The following is a 22910-nucleotide window of genomic DNA, read 5'->3' as shown; positions in this document are numbered from 1 at the left end:
CATGATGGAATTGCAGACGTTTCGGCTATCCAGCCTTCATCAGTGTGGAGAGTTTGTAAATGTCCCTTTTAAAGGAGTGGTGACAATGCAGGTGCACCCAATCACCATTGATTACCTCACATCACAACATCGGGTGTGATATGTGACCCATTACCTTTAATGTGATCTGAACATAAGTCAGAGCACGGTGGTCACAAGAAAAGTAATAATAATAATCTAAATGTGTGATGGCAGTAGTCAATGTGTGACTGCGGCCATCACACTTGTGTTATCACACTTGTGTTACTTGTTACAAATTCAGATTGTATTGTGAATATTACAATAAATACTGTAAAGAATGCTTTCACATCATATAGGTCTTCGATGGGTAGCCAGAATTGCCCCACTGAATATTGCTACTCCATATATGGAGATATGACATCGTCTTACCAACATATCCATGTCTGACATCACAAACCCCATATTTGGACCAGGCTGATCCAGAGCTCTATATGAGATGACAGTGACATTAAGTGCTGAAATCATGCCAATGTAGAACTCCATGTATGGATGACATCGACTGACATCATCGTGACAAGCATCGAGCCAAGCTCCATATAAAGAGTGGTTATTACCCTTAATTAATACACTGACAGGCAACAGCCTGGAATCAACGGTTAACACCATTCTAAAAGGACAAAGCAGCGCAAGATCATCCACCAAACCGCAAACATGAGCAGGAAATTCTTCGTCGGTGGTAACTGGAAGATGAACGGCGACAAGGCGAGCCTTGGCGAGCTCATGAAGACCCTGAACAGTGCCACGGTGGACCCCAGCGTCGAGGTGGTGTGCAGTTCTCCGGCCGTCTATCTGGACTTCGTCAGGTCTACGCTGGACGCTAAATTCGGGGTGGCCGCTCAGAACTGCTACAAAGTCGCCACGGGTGCCTTCACCGGGGAGATCAGCCCCGCGATGATCAAGGACTGCGGAGCCCACTGGGTGATCCTGGGACACTCCGAGAGACGCCGCGTCTTCGGAGAGAGCGACGAGCTCATCGGTAAGAAGACGGCCCACGTTCTGGAGAACGGCCTCCGCGTCATCGCCTGCATCGGCGAGAAGCTGGAAGAGAGAGAGGCCGGCATCACGGAGAAGGTGGTCTTCGCTCAGACCAAGTCCTTCGCGGACAACGTAGAGGACTGGAGCAAGGTAGTGCTGGCCTATGAACCCGTGTGGGCCATCGGCACCGGCAGGACAGCCTCCCCGCAGCAGGCGCAGGAGGTTCACGAGAAGCTGAGGGAATGGCTGAGAGCCAACGTGTCTGAGGCCGTGGGCGACTCCGTCAGGATCATCTACGGAGGTTCCGTGACCGGTGGCACCTGCAAGGAGCTTGGTGGCCAGAAAGACATCGATGGCTTCCTTGTGGGCGGAGCGTCCCTCAAGCCAGAGTTCATTGACATCATCAATGCCAAGCAATAAAAACCCCGTGAAGTTGCGACCATGAAACCGCACATCCATCACAGTTCATCGGCATCATCGATCCCTCATCATTTATCCCCATGTTTTACTTGTTGGTGTAATGATGCACAGCCTGCGTAGCTACTGTAGTTCAGGCATACAACTTTCATGAGCGTGCCTATACCTGATCAGAGCGGCTATTTAAACGTCTCTGCCTAACTGCTCATTCCTGGCTTCCCACCTGCTGTGCGGACGTGCGTCGCTGCTGCCTCCCTGCCTAGCTTGCTGTTAAGTTTTTGCAAATCCCACCGCCTCCCCAGCATCCACCTGTAGACTCTGTTTCTAGATGCATGGGATCTTAATTCATTCCTTGTAATTCTATTTGGCTTATTATAACTCAACTAAAATGTTAGTGTCACAGGGAATGAATATAGGGACAGTGCCCTGACACCAATCTATGCTTCATATATCTATGCTCAGTTATGCTCAATAAGGCTAGCTGCTGAGCCAGCTTGACGGCGTGTCGCGGGTTCGACTCCCGATACCGACGGACTTTGACGCGTGTCTTCTCCCCATTTCCTGACAGTCAACTTTCATCCTACTTTCCATCAACAAAAAGAAAAGGAGTTGTCTTACTGAAATGACGTAATTTCCTGTGTTTCCTTTTTTGGTGGACATGCATTAATTGTAGGCTACTAATGCTGCTGCATTAATAAAAATACTAATATAATACTAATAATTAAAAATTGCTTCCACTAAAAACACCCACACACAAGGCCTCATGCATGCTGTAGTGTAAGGGACATTTACAGTAATAAACCCCAATGCTGGGTGAGTGCAATAAACTATTATACATGAGCCTCACAACACGTCACAATGCGATCCCTGGGACCACAGTCATAAGATTTCTCTTTTGAGTCTCGAGCTAACTAATCTATCTAAAAAGGTTTACTTATCTAGTGAGTTTGGAGCAGGTCGACATCATTGCAGATCATTCTTCATAATCAGGCGACTTGAAATGTAATTAATGTCACGGTGAAGTGAAATAAACAGATAGTTTTGGTACGGAAAGTATACTACGTTGGGTTATTTCCGGATCGTGGAGAGAGCATAGGTCAGTTTCTCAGTGGATTTGTTATCTATGGCGGTTTAAATTAGGCTAAAACAAATTGAGCCCCATATGCAAATGAGACCGGTCAATATATGACATATATATATATAGGCTATATGCATAAACCAAAAGACATTGTTACAAAAGGTTTTCCAAATGATATGCTTAAACTTATGCTTAAGAACATACTAAAAACTCTAGAAAAATGAAAGGCGTCATGTTCAAGATCACGTACGAGACGGCTGCCAGAAGACCAGCTTTATCGGAGTGGCTTCCCGTTTGAGGTTGAGTCATAGTTGTACTGAGGTTAGGGTTAGGGTTAGGTTTAGGAAGGCTAGGAAGGAAGAACTGTCAATCACAGCGACTATATACTGGCCAATCACAGCAGCCGGTCTCCCTCGAAAAGCGGTGGGGTCCATAAGCACAATACAATAGAGCACCGAAGTCCTGACGTGACTCGCTCATCCCTTCGATTCCCCTGGTTCGCGGGAGTAATTTCTCTATGGAGAATAACAACAAGCTCATCTTAAAAAGTGTTGTGGTCCAAAAATAAACAAGCTGTCTCGGCGTTATTGTCATGGACGTGTCTCTGTATCGTTTGCAACAGTCAGTCACTCATATACCGGTATGATACAGTCTGTTTCTAGCGAAAATGTAACTAATTCAGTAGCAGTAATTAGCGTTTTCTCTCAGTTGATTCTTAATATCCATACGAGTGAAACGGCCAGGGTCAAACACAGTTCTTATATGGGGATTATAATGCATAATTGCATACAAATAAAAAGTACATATATTGACGTCAGACTTCGGTGCTCTATGGCTATTATCGCAATGACTATATAACCCAAAAAGGTGGTTTGGTCGTCTAACTATAGGTTTTAGGGCTCAGGGAATGGGTTCTGAATCAGTGAATGTATTTATACATTTATATTTATTTCCAAATCCAACATGGCCCCCATCCCCGCGGTGAGGTGGTGGTCCTGTAGACGAGGTCGTGGTCCTACAGGGTTTCCAGCCACAGTTCCAGGGCAAACTTGGTTCCGGTGCTGACCCGCTCTACGTCCGGTCCACTGCTGGGAACCCGAGAACACAGCACGGACACCGGAAGCTCTGAGAGGGCGAGAGAGCCGTCTGGAGAGACCTCACACACACTGCAGCACACGTGCGTGCACACACACACACGTGCGCGCGCGCACAGACACACACACACACACACACACACACACACACAAACACGTTACCATTACACGGGTGCATGTGTTTGGTCAGACAGGCATTAGTCCGACACCGTACCCCGAACCCTAACGCCCAGTGCCTCCCCGCTCCCCAGTGACCCCGCCAGTTTCCCTTCATTGTCAATGGCGTTTTTTTAAACAAACATTGAACTAAAAACAACCATTAAACCTGTATAATTTATAGGAGGCCCTCCAAAATTGAAAAGTGTCCCATCAACTATTAATGAAATTGGTCAGAAGAATCGGCCAATCGATCAGCCAATAGGACGCCCATTACCTGACAGAGGGAGGTAGGCCAGCCAATAGAACGTCAGATTCTTCACCGTCTACAGCCGACACCATCGCTCTGACCAGAAGAGGCTCGGCCCACAAACATCCACTGACCTCTTCTGGACACGGAGAGAACTGTTCCTAGAAAGACAGAGGTAGAGAGAGAGACAGACAGACAGACAGTCAGACGGGTAGACAGACAGACAGACAGACAGACAGACAGACAGACAGACAGACAGACAGACAGACAGACAGACAGACAGACAGACAGACAGACAGACAGACAGACGGACGTACCTGTAGTTGCACGTGTGTGTAGTTTGTGTGTAGTAAGATGTACGTCACTATGTGGTGTCTATGTGGTTTTCCTCTGGACAACATGGCAGGGTAGACGGACTGTCAGGGAGACAAAACACATCATTATTACAATATCATAATAAATACACATTTATATCATATTATAAACATCATATATGTCAAGGTGTGAGACGGGAGGATAAACATTACATAATGAATTTCATTTTCAACGATCCAACTATGTCGATATGCAAACAACAATATATCGTTTCGCTTGACTTAACGCATCGATTCGTGTCGTCTTGCAAAGTACTTGTATCAAGTATGTGTGCGTTGTATTCAGCAACTTAGACAGTTTTTTCTTTAGACTAGTTATTGGTTAGACCAGTCATTAGTCTATGTCAAACCCTCACCCTAAACCTAACCTCCCACGGGGCAGCACACCTAAACCTAACCTTAACCCATGTCTAACCAATTACTAGTCTAAACTAAGTATGCACCCCGGGTTTAATTTATTTCCACCCATAAATTAACCAATATCATCGCATCAACCATGTATCGTGATGCATATTGTATCGCTGTATCTGCATCACACTGTACCGTTCATAAATCCGCCAACCAGTGACATCATCGGTAGGCAGGTTTGGATATTCCGTGTGTGTGTGTGTGTGTGTGTGTGTGTGTGTGTGTGTGTGTGTGTGTGTGTGTGCGTGCGTGCGTGCGTGTACCTCCCACAGTCCCAGTAATTCGGGTGAAACATCCTCGGGTTCCAGTTTGATTCCCGTTTCCTCCCTCAGCTCCCTAAGCCCCGCCTCCAGCAGCTGTCAATCACAACCATGTTCATGTCAACGAACCCGCATTAATACGCATTTGGTCATTGAGGGGTGCTAGCCCCTCCATAGCACACTTTTGTGTGTTTGTACCATGCAATGTGATGATGTCTGAAGATAAGAGTGCCCCGCACTTCACACGAGTGTGATTTTTGAGGGGCGCTCCTCCTATATCCAGCTTTTAGTGTATGTTCACAAACTTTGTCCTGCACAAACATTACATTACACAATTCTACGTCATAATGTCTGAGCAAATAGAGTGTCTATTTTACGTCATGATGATGTATGACGATGAGAGCGCCCCCTACGAAGGCTTATTACTGCCATCTCGGTGAGAAAGAATAATAATTCTAATTAATTATTCAATTAATGAAAATGACACTAAAGTTACACTCATGTTCAACACACAACACATACACTATACCTGCTCATCCAGTTCAATATGACCACCTGCAGAGTACACATGCACGCACGCAGGCACGCACACGCACACACGCACACACACACACACACACACACACACAAGGTGAAGTGTTCTACCTTTTTTCACTGACAAAAACAAAAAAAGTGAAGCTTTCATCATGACTATGACTAAATATATGGAAGGTTTCAGCAACAAATAAAAACTTGGGCCCATTCGGATGTTAACACAGCCCTGGTGACATCACAGGGGGGGGGGGGATGGATAATGAAACGGAACTAAAGCGTGAATAAAGAGTGGCATTGACTCACATGACGTCAGAGCTCAATGGCCAATGAAAACGGCGTAACCGCCCTCCCTCTGTCTTCCTATTGGTTAGCCCATGAGACATCACAGCCCAGAGGGAAAACAGCCCCGGCAAAACATTATACGATAACAATAGTGGACTCACTTCTCGAGGCCACAATAGTTATCAATAATAATAATAATATGGTATTAAAGACATACCTGGTGGAACCCAGATATTTGGGAAGATTCGGAGTCCAGCAGCCCGTCTCGTCAACAGCACTCTCTGATTGGCTGACTGGAGGAGGACAGCCACGCCCACGTCCACACCCCGCTGCTGCACGTCTAACGGGATAGCGGCTCCCTCTGTGACTGACAGGTGCTTGAAGGGACAGAAGGGCGCCCTCTGGGTGGGACAAAGAGCCAGCCGGCCAATCAAACTCCAGATAACAAATTCATGATTTTTTTTTAAAGGAGAAGAAAGACTTGTAATAGTCCATTTGTACACTCTCAGAGTTACATACTTGTAAGGGTCCATTTGGAACCCCCTCAAGGAGCCCAGAAAGTCCCTGGACCTCACTTTGAGAACTGCTACAATAATATGTTTGCAATATACTGTATGTATGATTGCATTTGTGTCAGAAATGATAAAAATTAGGTAGATTTTAAGGGAACTGTTAAGGAACGAGGGAAGGAACAAGGGAACCGCAATGTTGCCGATTTTGCACCTCCCATTGAACATGATTTGGGCGACCATGACGCCTTCAGAATGTCAGTTCTTCCTGGACTATAATGGACTACAGCCCCCATGTTTATTGTAGTTCCAGTCAGACGACCTCCAGCTGATGTCAATCACCTTGTTACTGTCAAACACCTAATAATCAGACTGTATAAAGTGGCCATTGAAGAGGGAGGGGTGTGACTGGAGTTTGTTTTCTTTTTTTTGCTTTTGTTGTAACTTGTGAATGTCTTTAGTTCTATTATGCATCTGTTTTAACCAGTATTAGGTAAATAGTCATTTTTATTGTGTCTGCAAATATTAATGTTGTTAGATATGTTTACACATTACATATCTTCTAAAGTGGTTGTTTTGCAGTGGTGGAATACTCAATTGTTTGGGGAAATTGTAAATACTCCAGTACAAATACTTCAAAATTGTACAATCATAGACTATAGCGCTTTAGCCTTTAACAACAACCTTTTTTTTTTACCAAAGAATATCACTTACCCTGTATACCTTTAAGTACAGTAGTACTTGTAAATGTACTTAGTTATTGTCCAGTTTCCACCACTGTTGTTTTGTAGGAGTGTCATCATGCCCTTCATTCATTCACTGTGTGGGTGATCTTAGAGCAGTTTTTTTAAATAACCAACGCTAAAATGTGAAACGACACAGATGCTCTCCCAGCTGTAATGGTTTTGCATGCACGTCACCTTCAGCGGGACGTGTCTTCCCATCGGTCCGTCCGTCTGTCCGGCAGCAGACAGTATGAAGCGGTTGTCCTCCAGGGAACATGTGACCACCGCCTGGTCCTCCACGCTGTTGTTGAAGTACCCTGTGATGCTCTGAAACCACAACACTGTTATTGAATCGATACCCTGTGATGCTCTGAAACCACAACACTGTTATTGAAGTACCCTGTGATGCTATGAAACCACAACACTGTTATTGAAGTACCCTGTGATGCTCTGAAACCACAACACTGTTATTGAATTGATACCCTGTGATGCTCTGAAACCACAACACTGTTATTGAAGTACCCTGTGATGCTATGAAACCACAACACTGTTATTGAAGTACCCTGTGATGCTATGAAACCACAACACTGTTATTGAAGTACCCTGTGATGCTATGAAACCACAACACTGTTATTGAAGTACCCTGTGATGCTATGAAACCACAACACTGTTATTGAAGTACCCTGTGATGCTATGAAACCACAACACTGTTATTGAAGTACCCTGTGATGCTATGAAACCACAACACTGTTATTGAAGTACCCTGTGATGCTCTGAAACCACAACACTGTTATTGAAGTACCCTGTGATGCTATGAAACCACAACACTGTTATTGAAGTACCCTGTGATGCTATGAAACCACAACACTGTTATTGAAGTACCCTGTGATGCTATGAAACCACAACACTGTTATTGAAGTAACCTGTGATCAATCAATCAATCAAACAGATTTATTGTCACTTCCACAATACACTGGGCATACAGGGGAGCAAAATACCGTTCTCCATGGCTCATGATGCTTCACATTTAAAAACAATAGACACATTAAAAAGAGGCAAAGCCTTTTAAAAAAACATTAAAAAGGAGCAGACAACATTGGCAGGAGAAAGTGCTGATGCATTCAAAGTGCATGTGTGTAAAGTGCTATTCATCTCTCAGGATGTTGGCCTTATGGGGGCAATATGTGGCTATATGAATGTGATGCTCTGAAACCACAACACTGTTATTTAACTAAGTACCCTGTGATGCTCTGAAACCACAACACATTCACCACCATCATCATTCATTAATTAATTACTTGTAATAACAGTTTGCAAAAAAAGGAGAGAGGATACAATAATTATGATCATATGATCATCATCAGTAGTAAAAAGGAATCACTCGTGTGAAGTGAGGGGCGCTTAGATGTTTGGGGGCAAATGTTGATGTTCTCATATCCATGAAAAATTAAATACATGAATTACAAGATGAATTTACTGTATATCAGCAAGATGATGTGTCTTACATTACGTTGTAAATTTACTGTCCTAAACAAACATTAAAGTCCACAGACTTAGCCGGCATAGAATTACATCATCATAACTACCCTATACAAACATTAAAGTCCAAATGGTGTGTTCACAACACGGGCAGAAATACAAAAATATTTTGGGGATCCTTGACAAAAAAACTACACTTTAGAAGCCCAAATAAGCCCAGTCACTTATAATACGCAGACATGGCTCAAACACCTGGTTTTAGAGAGGGATTGATTGATTGATTGAAATATGTATTAACAGTTTGCAGAATGACAGTACATTTCAAGCACAAACTCAATACAAAGACTGTTAACTGTGAGTGGACGACCCAATTAAGCATTACACTTGTTTACAAGAGGGTCCACCATGTTCAATTCATCAAAACATTTAGAGACGTACAAATAGACACTTCTATATAGTCAAAGAACAGAACAGGAATTCATCATAATGGAGGTAAAAAGGGAAAAGAAACATATACAGTGAGGGGGAAATGGGGGGGCCGGGGGGGGATTTAAACTTACCTGCAGAAAGTGCGCGCGCTGCGGGGCCGCGCGGGTCTCCTTGGAGAGGACGTGCACGAGCACCTTCCTCACCGCGTCCATGTTTATGCCGTTTGTTTGTTATTGTTCCAACTTCTGGGTTCTGCTTCTTCAGTGGCTTTAAAAAAAACAGCACACATAATGCTTGAGCATTGGTGGTGCCATGCTGCCTCCCACTGGTCGTTTGGGGAAATACACTCAACTTTGTGGAAGTTATGAGGGGGAATAATTTGTTAATAATGATGTATGACATATGACATCAGCATCTCCACTTATATAAAGTCTGCTGGTAAAATGTATTACAAGAGGCAACAAGTTGCATATTTATAGTTAATATATGGATTCATCATAGCATAATCTTATTTATTTGACAATTTGGCCAATGTTCGATCAGTTTTATAGTATAGTTTGTTGAGTACTTTTGACACAGTAATTTTAAGCATTAAATAAGAACCATGTGGGGACCTCCCTGGGGGTCTTGACCGACCCACAGGTTGAGAACCACTGCTGTACAACCATCACAGCCAAGCAGAGTGCCACGCTATGACCTTGTAGATCTGCTATTTTTGAAAAATCGTGAAAATGTGCCTCAAATCTTTGAATATATATACTTTCAAAGCGAACATTTTTAACTCAAAGCCTTGCTTCTGGGCGGGTCCCTAAAACAACATATTTTCAGATGGGGGTCATCAGCCTATTACATATATTTTTGGGGTCTTGAGACCCACGGACATAGAAATCGGTCTAAGGTCAATCTTTGGGACCGACACCATGGACAACGTCCACGCCGTTATCATGTGCAAGTCATGAGAAGGGAGTTGTGTATTCAGTGTCAAGTTATCTGTATTGGTTACAGTGTGGACATACCGTAACATTACCATACCTTACGCTTACCTTATATGCCGTCGTAGATTGTTGCTCCTTGATCGAAAACAGTGGTTCCAAAACCTTTTAGCGGGAGACCCAAAAGAGAAATTTGACCCCGACCCAAAATGGTGAAAATAGCAGTTGTTGCGTTGTGAGCATGTGAAACTGCCATTTATAACTTATATGCTTTAGAACTAATTTATGTATGGAATTAATTTCATATACCTTTGAAAAATGTTGGGAATTGTTTTCAATTGATGGAAAGTTGTGACTTTTAATATATTTTATGTAGGAAAACAAAGCAAAAAAAGGGGGACATTTACCCTCGTTTGGGGAAAGTGATCAAAAATCTCACATTGCCCAGTGACGTGCGAGCGTACACGTAGATAGGCTATTTTTTTAGCGAGCGCCACCATCATCAAATCACCGCATTTCGAACCACCTACTGTAAAAGAACGTGGTTCAAATTTGGCTTTTTGCTGTTCAGAATTGATCAACGCAATCTGATTCCCATGGGGATCAAAAATCTGTCGGAAAAAATAAATAATAATAATCAGCCTTGCGACATCTCTTGCATGCATCTGTTGTTAACGCATGTCAATTTATTTTATAAAATATCACTGAAAAATACAATTGTATAGTGCTGTATAAATATCACAATATCTTTTGACCAAATGCCTCAATATCAACGTTGTGACCAGAATATCATATTGTGAGGATAGTAATCAAAAAAACTTTAAACATTTTTGAATAGTTAAAATGGCCAGTCTACAAGCTCACAACGTGTCAATGTAGATTGGCTAGTTGAACTATTCAAAAATGTTTTTCAAAATAGTAAAAAAAAAAGAAAAAAGACAAAGAAGTTTAGGGATAAGGGGTTTAGCGAAAATAGAGCCCTATATTCCAAAATAGCAGATGTACAGCGCAAGGCGCTTAAGCTCACAACACAATGTGATGCGTTGTGTTTCATGGCATGCAGCAGTTGTCATTGAATCTCAGCTTTCACGCTGATCACATGTATTCTCATCTGTTACAAGTAGGTTTGCCTCATTGAGAGCTCTTTCTGTGGTTTTGGCGAGTTGCTGTCCGACTTCGTTTTGAAGAACTGTCTTGGAACATTTTATTGCAGCAAAAATGTTGCAATAAAATTGCACATTTAAAAACGGGTCGCATAGCAACGATCAGCTATTTTTGCCATTTGGAAAATCTTGGGCCAATTTTTGAAGTGATTATAAGCCAGGAACATGAAACACCAGTCCAAAACCCCAGATGATATCTAGGGCTGTATTTTGCGTGTCTTAAGTGCCAGGTAAACTAAAGACCTGGAGACGTGATCAATGCTCTTTGGCCACTCAGAATAGCCAAATGGCATTGATCACGCCTCCAGGTCTTTAGTTTACTCAAGTTAGGGAATAAGACATGGCACTTAAGACACGCAAAATACAGCCCCTAGTGTCATACTGCAGTCCTATACTGGTCCCTCATACATTTTAAGCTAAGGAACAGCGCCACATGGGGGTGAATTTGGGAGCAGCAGAGAATCTTTGTGAGGAGCTCCCTCCAGACTCAACTGCTGCTATGGTTCTGCGTCTTCTGATCCTGCTCTCTCTGGTCCACATCTTTAGCCTGGTCTGAAGCCTGGTCCACATCTTCAGCCTGGACTGAAGCCTGGTCCAGATCTTTAGCCTGGACTGAAGCCTGGTCCAGATCTTCAGCCTGGACTGAAGCCTGGTCCAGATCTTTAGCCTGGACTGAAGCCTGGTCTACATCTTCAGCCTGGTCCACATCTTTAGCCTGGACTGAATCCTGGTCCAGATCTTTAGCCTGGACTGAAACCTGATCCAGATCTTTAGCCTGGACTGAAGCCTGATCTCCCTGGTCCATATCTTTAGCCTGGACTGAAGCCTGATCTCCCTGGTCCATCTCTTTAGTCTGGACTGAAGCCTGATCTCCCTGGTCCATATCTTTAGCCTGGACTGAAGCCTGATCTCCCTGGTCCATCTCTTTAGTCTGGACTGAAGCCTGATCTCCCTGGTCCATCTCTTTAGTCTGGACTGAAGCCTGATCTCCCTGGTCCATCTCTTTAGTCTGGACTGAAGCCTGATCTCCCTGGTCCATATCTTTAGCCTGGACTGAAGCCTGATCTCCCTGGTCCATCTCTTTAGTCTGGACTGAAGCCTGATCTCCCTGGTCCATCTCTTTAGCCTGGACTGAAGCCTGATCTCCCTGGTCCATCTCTTTAGCCTGGACTGAAGCCTGATCTCCCTGGTCCATCTCTTTAGCCTGGACTGAAGCCTGATCTCCCTGGTCCATCTCTTTAGCCTGGACTGAAGCCTGATCTCCCTGGTCCATATCTTTAGTCTGGACTGAAGCCTGAACTCCCTGGTCCATATCTTCAGTCTGGTGTCCCTGGTCCATGTCTTCTTCCATGGCCCGGTCTTCCCTCTGAGAGGAGCCCGTCGACGGCTCCTCCGCCATCACGTTCGAAGAGGCAGGTTGGGAAGCCGACACGTCTGGAAGAAGGTGGGAAGACACCGTCAACAAGGATTTTCACAATGACCTCCAAGATACAAACGCTACAAGTTTCACTCAAACGTCTGAAAACAGAGCATTCTTTCTTTTCTTCTCTTCAATCAATTTCAGGGCGCTCCAAGGGGCAGCAGTGGCTCAGTAGGTAGAGCTGTCGCTTGGGAATCGGAAGGTTCCCGGTTCCATCGCCCACTCCCCCATGTTAGTGTTGATTCCAAGTGTCAAGACACTGAAACCCTAACTGCTCCTGATGAGCATGTTAGTGCCTTGCATGGTTTCCTCTGCCGTCGGTGTGTGAATGTGTTGTAAAGAGCTTTGGAAAAAGGCATGATATAAATGCACCATTTACCTTTGACTGAAATGACTGAAAATATTTTTTTCAATCAATTCTCTTGGATAAAGCCTGTATTCTCTTATTTTTTTGCGATTCAAATTGTCACCAGTTTGATTAGCTTTTTTCATCGATTTACAATCTATCACTACATGCTTACTAAGTTGGGTAGAATAAAAAAGGGGATTTAAATAATTGACTTCTCCAAATGAGGAAAACGTGAACCAGTGAGACTCTACCTGTCTGCTGCTGCAGCTGTTGTTGCTGCTGCTGCTTGCGGGCTAAACGCTTCTCCAAGGCCAGCTGCTTGTTGCGCTCCATGCGCTGCCGCTGCTCCTCGGTCAGCGAAGGGGCCGAGGAGGATGCCGGGGTGGAGTGGAAAGCCGGAACCGGAGTCGGAGCCGGGGTGGAGCGGAAGGCCGGAGCGGGGGTGGAGTGGAGTGGTTCATCGGGGAAGATTCCTCCTCCGAATGGATCCGGTTCCCCAAAGTGCTGCTCCTCCCTGTGCGCACCCATGTCTTCCGCACCTGAGAGGTGTGTGTGTGGGTGTGTGTGTGTGTGTGTGTGTGTGTGTGTGTGTGTGTGTGTGTGTGTGTGCGTGCGTGCAAAGTTTAGACACAAATGTCACCTTGGTTTGGGACATGTGAAAACAGCATACTATATGGAGACTTTACTTTCACCATCATTATCGGGGATTAAAGCTAAAACTAATCTCACAATCTAATTTGTGAAAGGGTGAGAAAGAAGTCCGCCATATTAGCGCATTATCATTCAATGATCAATGATTAAAAAGAAAAATTAGCCCGATCCTGAGAAAGAATAAAGAGAAGCTCCGCACACTCAATGTATTTATTTAGCAAGCTTTCGGTATGCCTGAAGGTCAGTAGACCGAAAGCTTGCTAAATAAATACATTGATTGTGCGCAGATCCGAGTGCGCGGAGCTTCCCTTTATTTTTTCTCATGTTCCCTTTGTGGCTCCAGCACCTCACTTAAGTTTTTTCAGCGGATGAGCTTGGTGGTTCTTTTTACATTTTTGTCTAACGAGCCCCGATCCTAACATCGACAGTCTGTTCAATCACCTCAATCTGAGCCTCAATTCAGAGAAAAACGCAGCTGAAGACCGTGGCCATTAATTACAGCAGTCTATGCAGCGGCCATCTTGCTACAGGCAAATACACAGAGCCGAGCATTGCCTAGCGACGTGGAACGCTACTATAGTATACGGTAAATATAAAAGAGCCTATTCTGGATTAATATCAACCCCAAATTCACGTGATTCATGTCAACGGCAGGAATTGACAGTTAAATTCACGCGATTCATGGCAACGGCAGGAATTGACAGTTAAATTCACGTGATTCATGGCAACGGAGGGAATTGACAGTTAAATGCACGTGATTCACGTCAATGGCAGTAAAAGAGTGACAAGACTTACCATCTTCACCGATGAAATCTTCGTGGGTCAAAGGCATGTCAAGTCGTATTCGCTTCAGACACGTCTGAAGGTGGACAAGGAAAGGGGAAGAATTAACAGCAATATAGTTTGGAGTTTGTACATTTTGTTTGACCAATATTCAGCATCTCCAACCTCACCTGTACGTCTTTTTTGGCGCCGAGCTTCTCCACTTTCTCTATGAAGTCTTCAAACTGCATTTTGGGGTACAGCCTGTGAGCCCAGTTCTCCATCTTGTGCATGAGGAGCTTCAGGTCTTCCGTCTGAACACACGGACACACAGAAGACAATCGGACCGATTAACGAATTGCAGATTAGTCAAAAAACAAACTAGAATCGGCCGATACCGATGTGTTTGCATCATAGGGATGGGAGATTAATCGGCAGAGGTCCACTGCATTTCCACACTCACTCCAGTAGTATAATACGCCAAACAGCTTTACTCAAAAAGCCCATTATACAATAAATGTAATAAAGGGACATCCTATATAAGCTCATTGAACTTCAAAAACACGTCCCTGCTTCTAGTGACTGATTGTATTTAATGTAAATGTATCTTATTTTATTTATTTTTATAAAATAATTATATAAAAAAATAAAGGAATTGAAAAATGAAGCAGGGTGTGCGGATATACTAATACATTTGTCGTTCTGCACGTCTGTTTGGGGGGGGGGGGGAGAACAAGGGGGGCTTGAGGATCTAATGAAGTTGTCTGTTTTTGTCCAAAGCGCTTGTTGATACTTTTCATTGGTTCAATATCTTCTTAACCAACTCGGTTATAAAAAGGCGTTCAACATTGAGTAAAACCTAAAAACGAAAAAGGCGTGGACTGTGGCCTACTGGCAGTGTGCATGCAAACTTTGGCGCTGGTTGGTCCAGTGGCATTGCAAGTAACTCGCAGTAACTAACTAATTCTAGAAAGTTCCCGAAAATGTGTGCAAATGAATTTGAATATACAGTATTTTTTGCATTTTTAACTAAAATCTTTGCTTCTGGGGAGTCCCTGGAACAAAATATTTTGAGATGGGGGGGGGGGGGTCCGTGGCATATCATTTTCAGAAGTCCTTGACATGAAAGCCTTTGAGAACCACTGACATAGAAACAGGAGACAGGCCCACCATCAAAGCTCACCTCGTGTCCTTTGCCTTTGAAGTGAACATTATCAAACAGTGTCCGCAGAGCTGGGAGTCCTCTCTCTGACACCAGCCTAGAAACAAAAAGAATACCGACATTATACTTTGGTTGGAAATACACTGACATTGATTTCCAGGTAGTAATTAATTCATTACTCTGCCACTGCCAGTGTTTCTCCAGTGTTTTTCCCGTATTGTGTTGACCCCACCGCCGGGAGTCGCAATGTGTACAGGGTGTCATCGGTTCTTTAGTTATGGCCGTTGAATATAGCTTGGATGGATGGATGAAAAGAGCGGTTTCATACCTGTTTGAGTCCAGCTTTGGCTGAGGTCTCCTCACTCCTTTCCTTTTAGCAGCAGGAACCTCCGCCAGCTGGGACACCTCGCCTTCTTCACCTGCGTACAGCACACAGTCAAACACTTGGATTCACCACGCACAATTAGGGTTGGGATTCGGAAGAGGGGACCATTTCAGACCCGGTTCTGACATTGCGGATCCGGAGCCGGTTCCATCGTTTTTTTATTAACGGTTCCCCAAACGGTTCTCATCAGGCGTCATTTAGGTGAGGTGACGTCACCCCACCTAAAGGAGTGTGTGGGGTCGGAGAGGATACGCCCACTGTTCTGTGCATTCAGCGACCGCTCACCGCCGCGGAGCGAGTGGGACAGTATGTCGAAGAGATCTCCAAAGTGTGGTTAACAGAGAGGGAAATGACTCTGAGGCTGAGCATGCAAAGTGCAATAAATGTTATGCTATATTTCCCTGCAAAGGTTGTTGCAACTTGTACCAGTTGCACGTCCACATTGATGAAACAACTCAAAATCAATATGCCTACACGAGTCCACGACTCACGAGAATAATCTAGGCAAATCGTGTTTGAGAGCCATGCGGAAAGCCTGCACTCCCCGCAGCACCACCACAGCCGGCGGGGGATGAGGATGATGCAAGGCTGGTTCACTTTCCCCAGGCTAGTAACGTAATAGAAAATAAAAACTACTAACGTCTACAGAGCTTTTCATTAGGCGTATTGTACAACTGTTGTTAATGATGTTAATTTAGAACGCCAATGTCTCGACGTCTTTCTGCCTGATATTTTATGAATCACACCAAATCAATTTGTCTGCACTTATTTTTTACAACTTATAAGCAACTCAACTGCTTTTGACTTGGCTCTAAATTAATCGCGTGACTGTTGAGAGCCCAGCGTTTAGGTGCATATACTTCCATAGATTGATTAGCCTACTTTATAAACAGTTTGCAGAAAAGAGCACAGGAACGTAGCCTACAGTTCAATACAAGGTCTGCTAAAAGGATTTTATAATCCAAGAAAGCACTATTTGTTTCCATTAGGGTAAGGGGTCCTTCATATTAATCTGAACATTAAAGACATTTGTCACCACAACAATATCATTATTGCAATGTGTACTGTATTTAATATACAGCAAATTGCAATATACAGTACAAATTGCAACAATGATATTGTTGTGGTGGCTAGCTGGTGGTGGTGAAGTTTAAATAATAGTGCCACCTCATAATTGTAAAGTGCATTTTCAATAATTGAATTAATTAATTTGTGTTTATTATGTACTTGGTTAGGTTAGTTATAATATAAGCATAATCTATGTCAGAGAAAAAGGGGAAAAAAATTATATTAGGATCCGTTAAGGGAACCGTTAAGGGAACCGTTAGGAACCGGAACAGTTAAGAGGGATCCGGGAAGGATCCGGAAACCGTTCAAATCCTAACGAATCCCAACCCTACGCACAATACATAAACTGCAGTTACACAATACCCTTGTGGTTTGACTGTCCGCCCGTCTAATCACAATTATTTGACATAATCGTCATTATCACGTGTTCATACATACATAAGATAATTGTATATATTTTTAAAAACAGCTGATCACTGCTATTCTACTTTTGTTTCCCAGTATAAAATTATTAAATATGTCAGTCATTCCTTTGTATACAAGTTATTTGTCATATCTGCCCTTTACAGAATAAAACGAAAGTGCTCGCACACTGAGGCCTTTAGATTTAGACTGAGGAAGAGCCTTGTGCTCGAAGCGCCAGTCACTGGAATGGTGCAATAAAAGCATCTGTTCTTTAGTTTTGTGTTCTTTTAGTTCTGTGTATACCGTTCGTCGCTCAGCACTTGGGGATGTGCATGGCATTGCTCTCTTTTCTCATTATATGCCCTCTTTTCTCATATATGCCCCGTGCAATGATTAGGAAGCCTAAAATCCTAAAATTGCTTTTTTTTGGCATTGAACATTGGAATTGATCCAATGTTCAATGCCAAAAAAAAAGCAATTCAATTGTTAATCGCAACCATTTGTATGACAACAACTTGAATGTTGCAATCGTCACAGCCCTAACACAACACACAACACAACAGTACAAGCAGAGACTAAATGTTTTTATAATCGTCATGGGGGCATTAGTTTGTTAGTTTTTGTCACCTGTATTGCCAGTAAACAGCAATATATTATTTTCTCCTTCATCCGTCTTTCTTTTTCTTTCATGAAATACGAGTCTTTGGTCTCAGTTCAAAGACCATGTCCAAAACTGTTACTTTACAGGATCCAAATAAAAAAATAGCAGATCTACAAACTCTAAATGGCTTTGTGCTTTCAGATCTGCTATTTTGTTATACTATTGGCCAGTTTTGGGTGACACTGTAGTAGTATAATTAATTTACATTTAAAAAAAAAACACACAAAAAAAGTTATAATATGGAGGTAGAGGTTTCTGCCCGACAAAAACGAAATGTCATGCACGCGTGCGACGTGCGTGCGTGCGTGCGTGCGTACGTGCGTGGCAGTGCATGCGTGTGTGTGTTGACCTCATCACCATTACCAAAAGGATGGTCTTCCCCTCCCTGGCTGGGCGACAGAGGTGGAGGAAGAGGAGGAAAGCTTTCATCCTCCGTGTGCTCATAGTCGGGCATGTCAAGCAGATCCATGTCCGTGCTGAGGTAGCCTCCTGCAGAGAACAGTTGGCAGCACCGTTAGAAGTATACAATACATACAGCAATCTTCACTTATACTTTAATTACTCTTAATTAAAAAGGTGGGGTAACTTTTTGCTTAACCAATTTAGACCCGAGGCTGATTCTAAAAATAAATGTCTTCTGAAAAATATGTTTCTATGTCAGTGGTTGTCACATTATTTCATGTCAAGGACCCCAGAAATTATATGAAATTGGCTGCCGACCCCACCTGGAAATATGTTGTTTCAGGGACCTCCCAGATGCAAAGATTTTAATTAAAAACGTTCGCTCTGAAAGTAAATATATTCAAAGATTTGCCCCACATTTTCACAATTTTTCAAAAATAGCAGATCTACTAGCTCGTAGCGTGGCACTCGGTGCCGCACAATGAGCTTGTATGTAGATCTGCTATTTTTCAATAGCTAAAGCATAACATAATGCTTAAAACACTTTAGGTTAAATCACTTTATTCTGATAGCAATCATTGCTATAGAGTGCTTTTTTTTATAAATAAAAAGCATTTACAGGTAGATGACAAGACATCGGCCAATCAGGATGGAGTAGCCATTTATCAGCTTAACTTTCTACAGTGTTCCAGTTCCAATTGTGTCCGCTCATTTATGTGTGTCGTCACTTCCAATTCCACTTGTTTAATCTGTGTCCTGACTGAGATCTCTATCCTGATTCAATAAAATTGGTATCCAGACCTGAAAATGCATTTTCTGTTTAATAAAGAGCTGGATCAAACACTCTGTACTGTAGCAATGAGTACTATCACAATATAGAGCTATATTTAACACTTATTTTAACCAAAGAAAATCACGTACCCTACCTTATGTGCATATGCATAAGACCATGTAACAATAAATAATGTAAAACCTTACCCACATGAAACCTAGTCACTATTTTGGACGTGCATGAACATTCGGCAAAAAATGGCAATCTACAAGCTCATAAGGTGCTGCAGAGCGAGGACAATTGGTGTATGGGGGGGGGGCAAGGAGAGACCCATGGGACAACAAAGTATTAGTTGGTTTTAAGTGTCAACTCAACACAAGTTAATGTTCGAATCTAATCTAAACTATGTCTGTCCCAAATCCTGTCCCTACCACAGTATGCTTGTTCAATATGGATTACTCCATAGATGCCATATTTAATTTAAAGTTTATTATCGGCCACGATGTAAATGCAACATTATATAAAGAGCTTTTGTATTAAAAGAAGGGAGGAAGAACAAATCAAGAAAACGCCCACTGAGTGTCGCAATTGAGCTGCTTCAACAGATTAAAGTCAGCCATTATACATCGTCACTCATTCTGCAAAAATAGCTCAACATATTGGAGTAGTATGTTACGAGAAGACCTGATCTACAGGCTCACATTGTGTCAACGACCACGGCAACGCATCAATGATGGAAGGTTGAGATAAATGACCAATACAATACCAGTGGTTGTCAAAACATTATAATAAAATTAATGTACAAATGAAATCAAATTGACCTGTAAGGGTTCACTTGGTTCCATTTGGACACACTCACAATTATGTCCATGTGGTACTTGAAAATTAAAATCAAAGTTTAAGAACCACTGGCGTAGAGTTTAGTTCATGACATTTCACTCTGTTATTAGGCTACACTTTGTAATGAATACCTAAATGTTAAATTGGGCATACTTCCCCTACACAAGAAATTATCCAATGATATGCAATGGCAGATACAATGCCGGAAAAGCTGAATAGTATTAGGCTATAACTAATACAATGCAAAGCAATTATGTACAATTATCGACACTCACAGTTTTGAGTCAATGAGTGAGAGATAACAGAAAAATACTCATGTGTAGTGTAGTGTAGGTGTAGCCTACCTACTAGTGAAGTGAAACAGGATAATAATGTTTTAGTTTAAGTTGGTCAATTATTTCTGACCAATTAAAGAATTAAAATGTTAGCCTAAACGTTTTTAAACAACACTAACGTTACGTTTATAGCAGCGTTGAAGTCTCCAGAACTAAGACACTAACACAGATACCAAGGATAAGCTGGTGACGTCCAAAACAATCGACGGCGCGCGAGCATGTGGGGGTCCATGCAGGCACCGGCGCAGGACAGTGACGACACCATCGATTCCTTTGTTTGTTTGTTTTAGTAGTAGCTAGAACTCCCGCGCTAGTACAAACTCAGCTTTGCTCTGGGTTCTAAAGACTAAAGACCGACCAACGACTCAACTAAAATCTACTTTCTTTCTCCGACATGATACCTTTATTATAGAGAGCAATAAACTCCAAATGTCTCCACAAACATGAATAGGACAGACAGTAAACAAGTGTTCTACCTGAAGCCTGCAGCCCGCGTAGAGTAGAGTCCCGTCAGGCAGCAGAGCATCTGAGAGCAAACACAATACAACGTCACGTCCGGACTCCGGACAGCTGTCTGCAGCGCAGCCTTCAAAATAAAGGTCGAGCTGCAACGCTCGAGTCGTCAGTACATTTCAAAATAAAGGTTTCACTCGGCTCTCTCCAATCAACCAGCTAATTTATGACAAAAACTATTACTAATACTACCGGTATATGAAAACTTTATTTGCATCCCACTCCCCAAGCTCACAATGTGCCACATGAGGCTGAAATTAGCTTGTAGATTGTTTATTGATTAATTCATTAATTAATGTATCGATTTATCTGTTTGTTTGTTTGTTTATTTGTTTGTTTATGTAGTTGTTTGTTTGTTTGTTTATTTATTCATTTATTTATTGAAAGCTTTTGAAATAATTCTGAACAATTAACAACACAAATAGGCCTATTCTCTTATGGGGGTCCCGGGATGCGTGTTGAGCAAAATATAACATTTTTGCACAATACATTTTAAATGTAGGCCTATATTGTGCATTGTTTAATTTTGTTGGGTGCCAATCACTGCAAGTTGTGTGTTGCGTTTCTTTATGAAGCGTTTCTATATGTCATGGTTTAAATTCACATTTGAGTAGCCTATTATACCAGTCTGATGTGTTGGGTGCACAGTTTGAGAGAGATTTTGTGTTGTCAAGATGAATATAGGCTATATAATAATTAAAATGCATACATTCATGGCTTATGACAAAAAATATATGTTGCCCATTCAGAGCCTCAGGGGCATGCATGCAGAGAGGTTTGGGGAAGTGCCCTGGTGTACTTCTAAGTTCTAAGTATGATTGTGTGCGTGTGTACAGTACATGCTTGCGTGTGCGAGCGTGTGTGATACATATCACTTGATACAAAACATTATCCAGTGCTACATATACACTTTGCCAACTCTGTGCACTGTAACAAAATGTGTTGAATCAACATACAACACGAATAAAATGCACATGTATGCAGTATGCACGTGCGTCGTGCACATGCATTCACATATTGTTTGATTAAAACATCCTATTGATTATCATTTCACTTTCATTGTTTAACTTTGTTACTTGGTGTTCATGGTTCTTCATAATGGACATGCGTGAGGGTTGTGTAACTTTGGAGAGATCATGAAGCTACAGATAAACTGTGGTCACCCCTATAGCTTCCTCTGTTAGTATAGCCTATACTGTGTATAGCACAGAACTATGGAGCAACTATAGCATGATGAACGGTGTGCATGCATACGCATGTGATGTCTGTGTGTGTGTGTGTGTGTGTGTGTGTGTGTGTGTGTGTGTGTGTGTGTGTGTGTGTGTGTGTGTGTGTGTGTGTGTGTGTGCGCGTGCGCGCGCATAGTTGGTGATACATAATAAATCACTTGATGATACAAAACATTACATTATCCAGTGCTACATAATATTACTTTGCCAACTCTCTGCACAACACAACACATACAGCATGCTACTGAGGGACTGAGGTAACATTAATTACTAGTGGATTCAACAGACGAATAAATGCACATGTGCATGCACGTACGCATGCATTCACACATCGTTTGATTAAAACATCTTATTGATTATCATCATTTCACGTTCATTGTGTAACTTTGTTACTCGGTGTTGGTTCTTCATAATGGACAGTCAGTCATGTGAGTTGTGTAACTTTGGAGATATCATGAAGCTACAGATGAACAGTGGTCACCTATAGCTTCCGTTAGTATATAGCTACTCATTGTGCCATGGTATATGTAGAATGTCATCATCTGTCACTGTGAAAGAAGTGCCATCTACATTTAGGGTAGTGAGGATAGGATACAGTATATCTACAGTGTGTTGTGAAGGTCAAATGTTTGCAGGACAAATGAAGTCATAAAAGGTACAAATGGCTGTAGCTAGGCATTCTGAGAACATTGAGGTCCTGGATGGAGACCAAGACGATACAATCTACGCGAATGAAACCACCATCACTGCAAGAAGAACTAATGTAGAAATGTCTGAAGGAGGACATTATGAGAGTCTTGATCTGCAAAAGAAAAACGATGCAGTCTATGA

The 22910-nt window shown here is 42.5% G+C and overlaps 3 protein-coding genes across 5 annotated transcripts; 1 reads left to right on the top strand and 2 right to left on the bottom strand.

Moving 5' to 3' along the window:
- The first annotated feature begins 656 nt into the window (after positions 1–656).
- On the top strand, positions 657–1519 carry LOC308334844 (triosephosphate isomerase B-like). The gene has a single exon (XM_080791718.1). It carries the CDS (start codon positions 712–714, stop codon positions 1453–1455), a length of 744 nt encoding a protein of 247 aa, XP_080647844.1. The 5' UTR covers positions 657–711; the 3' UTR covers positions 1456–1519.
- Positions 1520–3349: 1830 nt separating this feature from the next.
- nudt17 (nudix (nucleoside diphosphate linked moiety X)-type motif 17) lies at positions 3350–9486 on the bottom strand. The gene is made up of 8 exons (XM_080791109.1): positions 9162–9486; positions 7318–7449; positions 6106–6289; positions 5602–5627; positions 5076–5168; positions 4348–4446; positions 4058–4191; positions 3350–3696 (listed from the first exon to the last, which is right to left on the bottom strand). Exons 1-8 carry the CDS (start codon positions 9240–9242, stop codon positions 3546–3548), a joined length of 900 nt encoding a protein of 299 aa, XP_080647235.1. The 5' UTR covers positions 9243–9486; the 3' UTR covers positions 3350–3545.
- Positions 9487–11501: 2015 nt separating this feature from the next.
- On the bottom strand, positions 11502–20834 carry tipin (timeless interacting protein). 3 transcript variants are annotated; one of them, XM_080790394.1, is made up of 9 exons: positions 20814–20834; positions 18346–18477; positions 15798–15888; positions 15491–15566; positions 14499–14621; positions 14341–14404; positions 13146–13433; positions 11883–12559; positions 11502–11732 (listed from the first exon to the last, which is right to left on the bottom strand). In XM_080790394.1, exons 2-9 carry the CDS (start codon positions 18455–18457, stop codon positions 11613–11615), a joined length of 1551 nt encoding a protein of 516 aa, XP_080646520.1. In that variant the 5' UTR covers positions 18458–18477; positions 20814–20834; the 3' UTR covers positions 11502–11612. The 3 variants fall into 3 exon arrangements, with proteins under 3 accessions (XP_080646520.1, XP_080646518.1, XP_080646519.1); XM_080790392.1 differs by having other exon boundaries at positions 11502–12559; XM_080790393.1 differs by having other exon boundaries at positions 11502–12559; positions 18352–18477.
- Positions 20835–22910: the final 2076 nt, after the last annotated feature.

The sequence above is a fragment of the Protomyctophum bolini genome, assembly GCF_963924005.1.
Source record: "Protomyctophum bolini genome assembly, chromosome: 19".
In the NCBI taxonomy this organism is placed as follows: domain Eukaryota; kingdom Metazoa; phylum Chordata; class Actinopteri; order Myctophiformes; family Myctophidae; genus Protomyctophum; species Protomyctophum bolini.
Note: the sequence above shows the minus strand (reverse complement) of the source record. Positions and strands in the feature narration are given on the sequence as shown.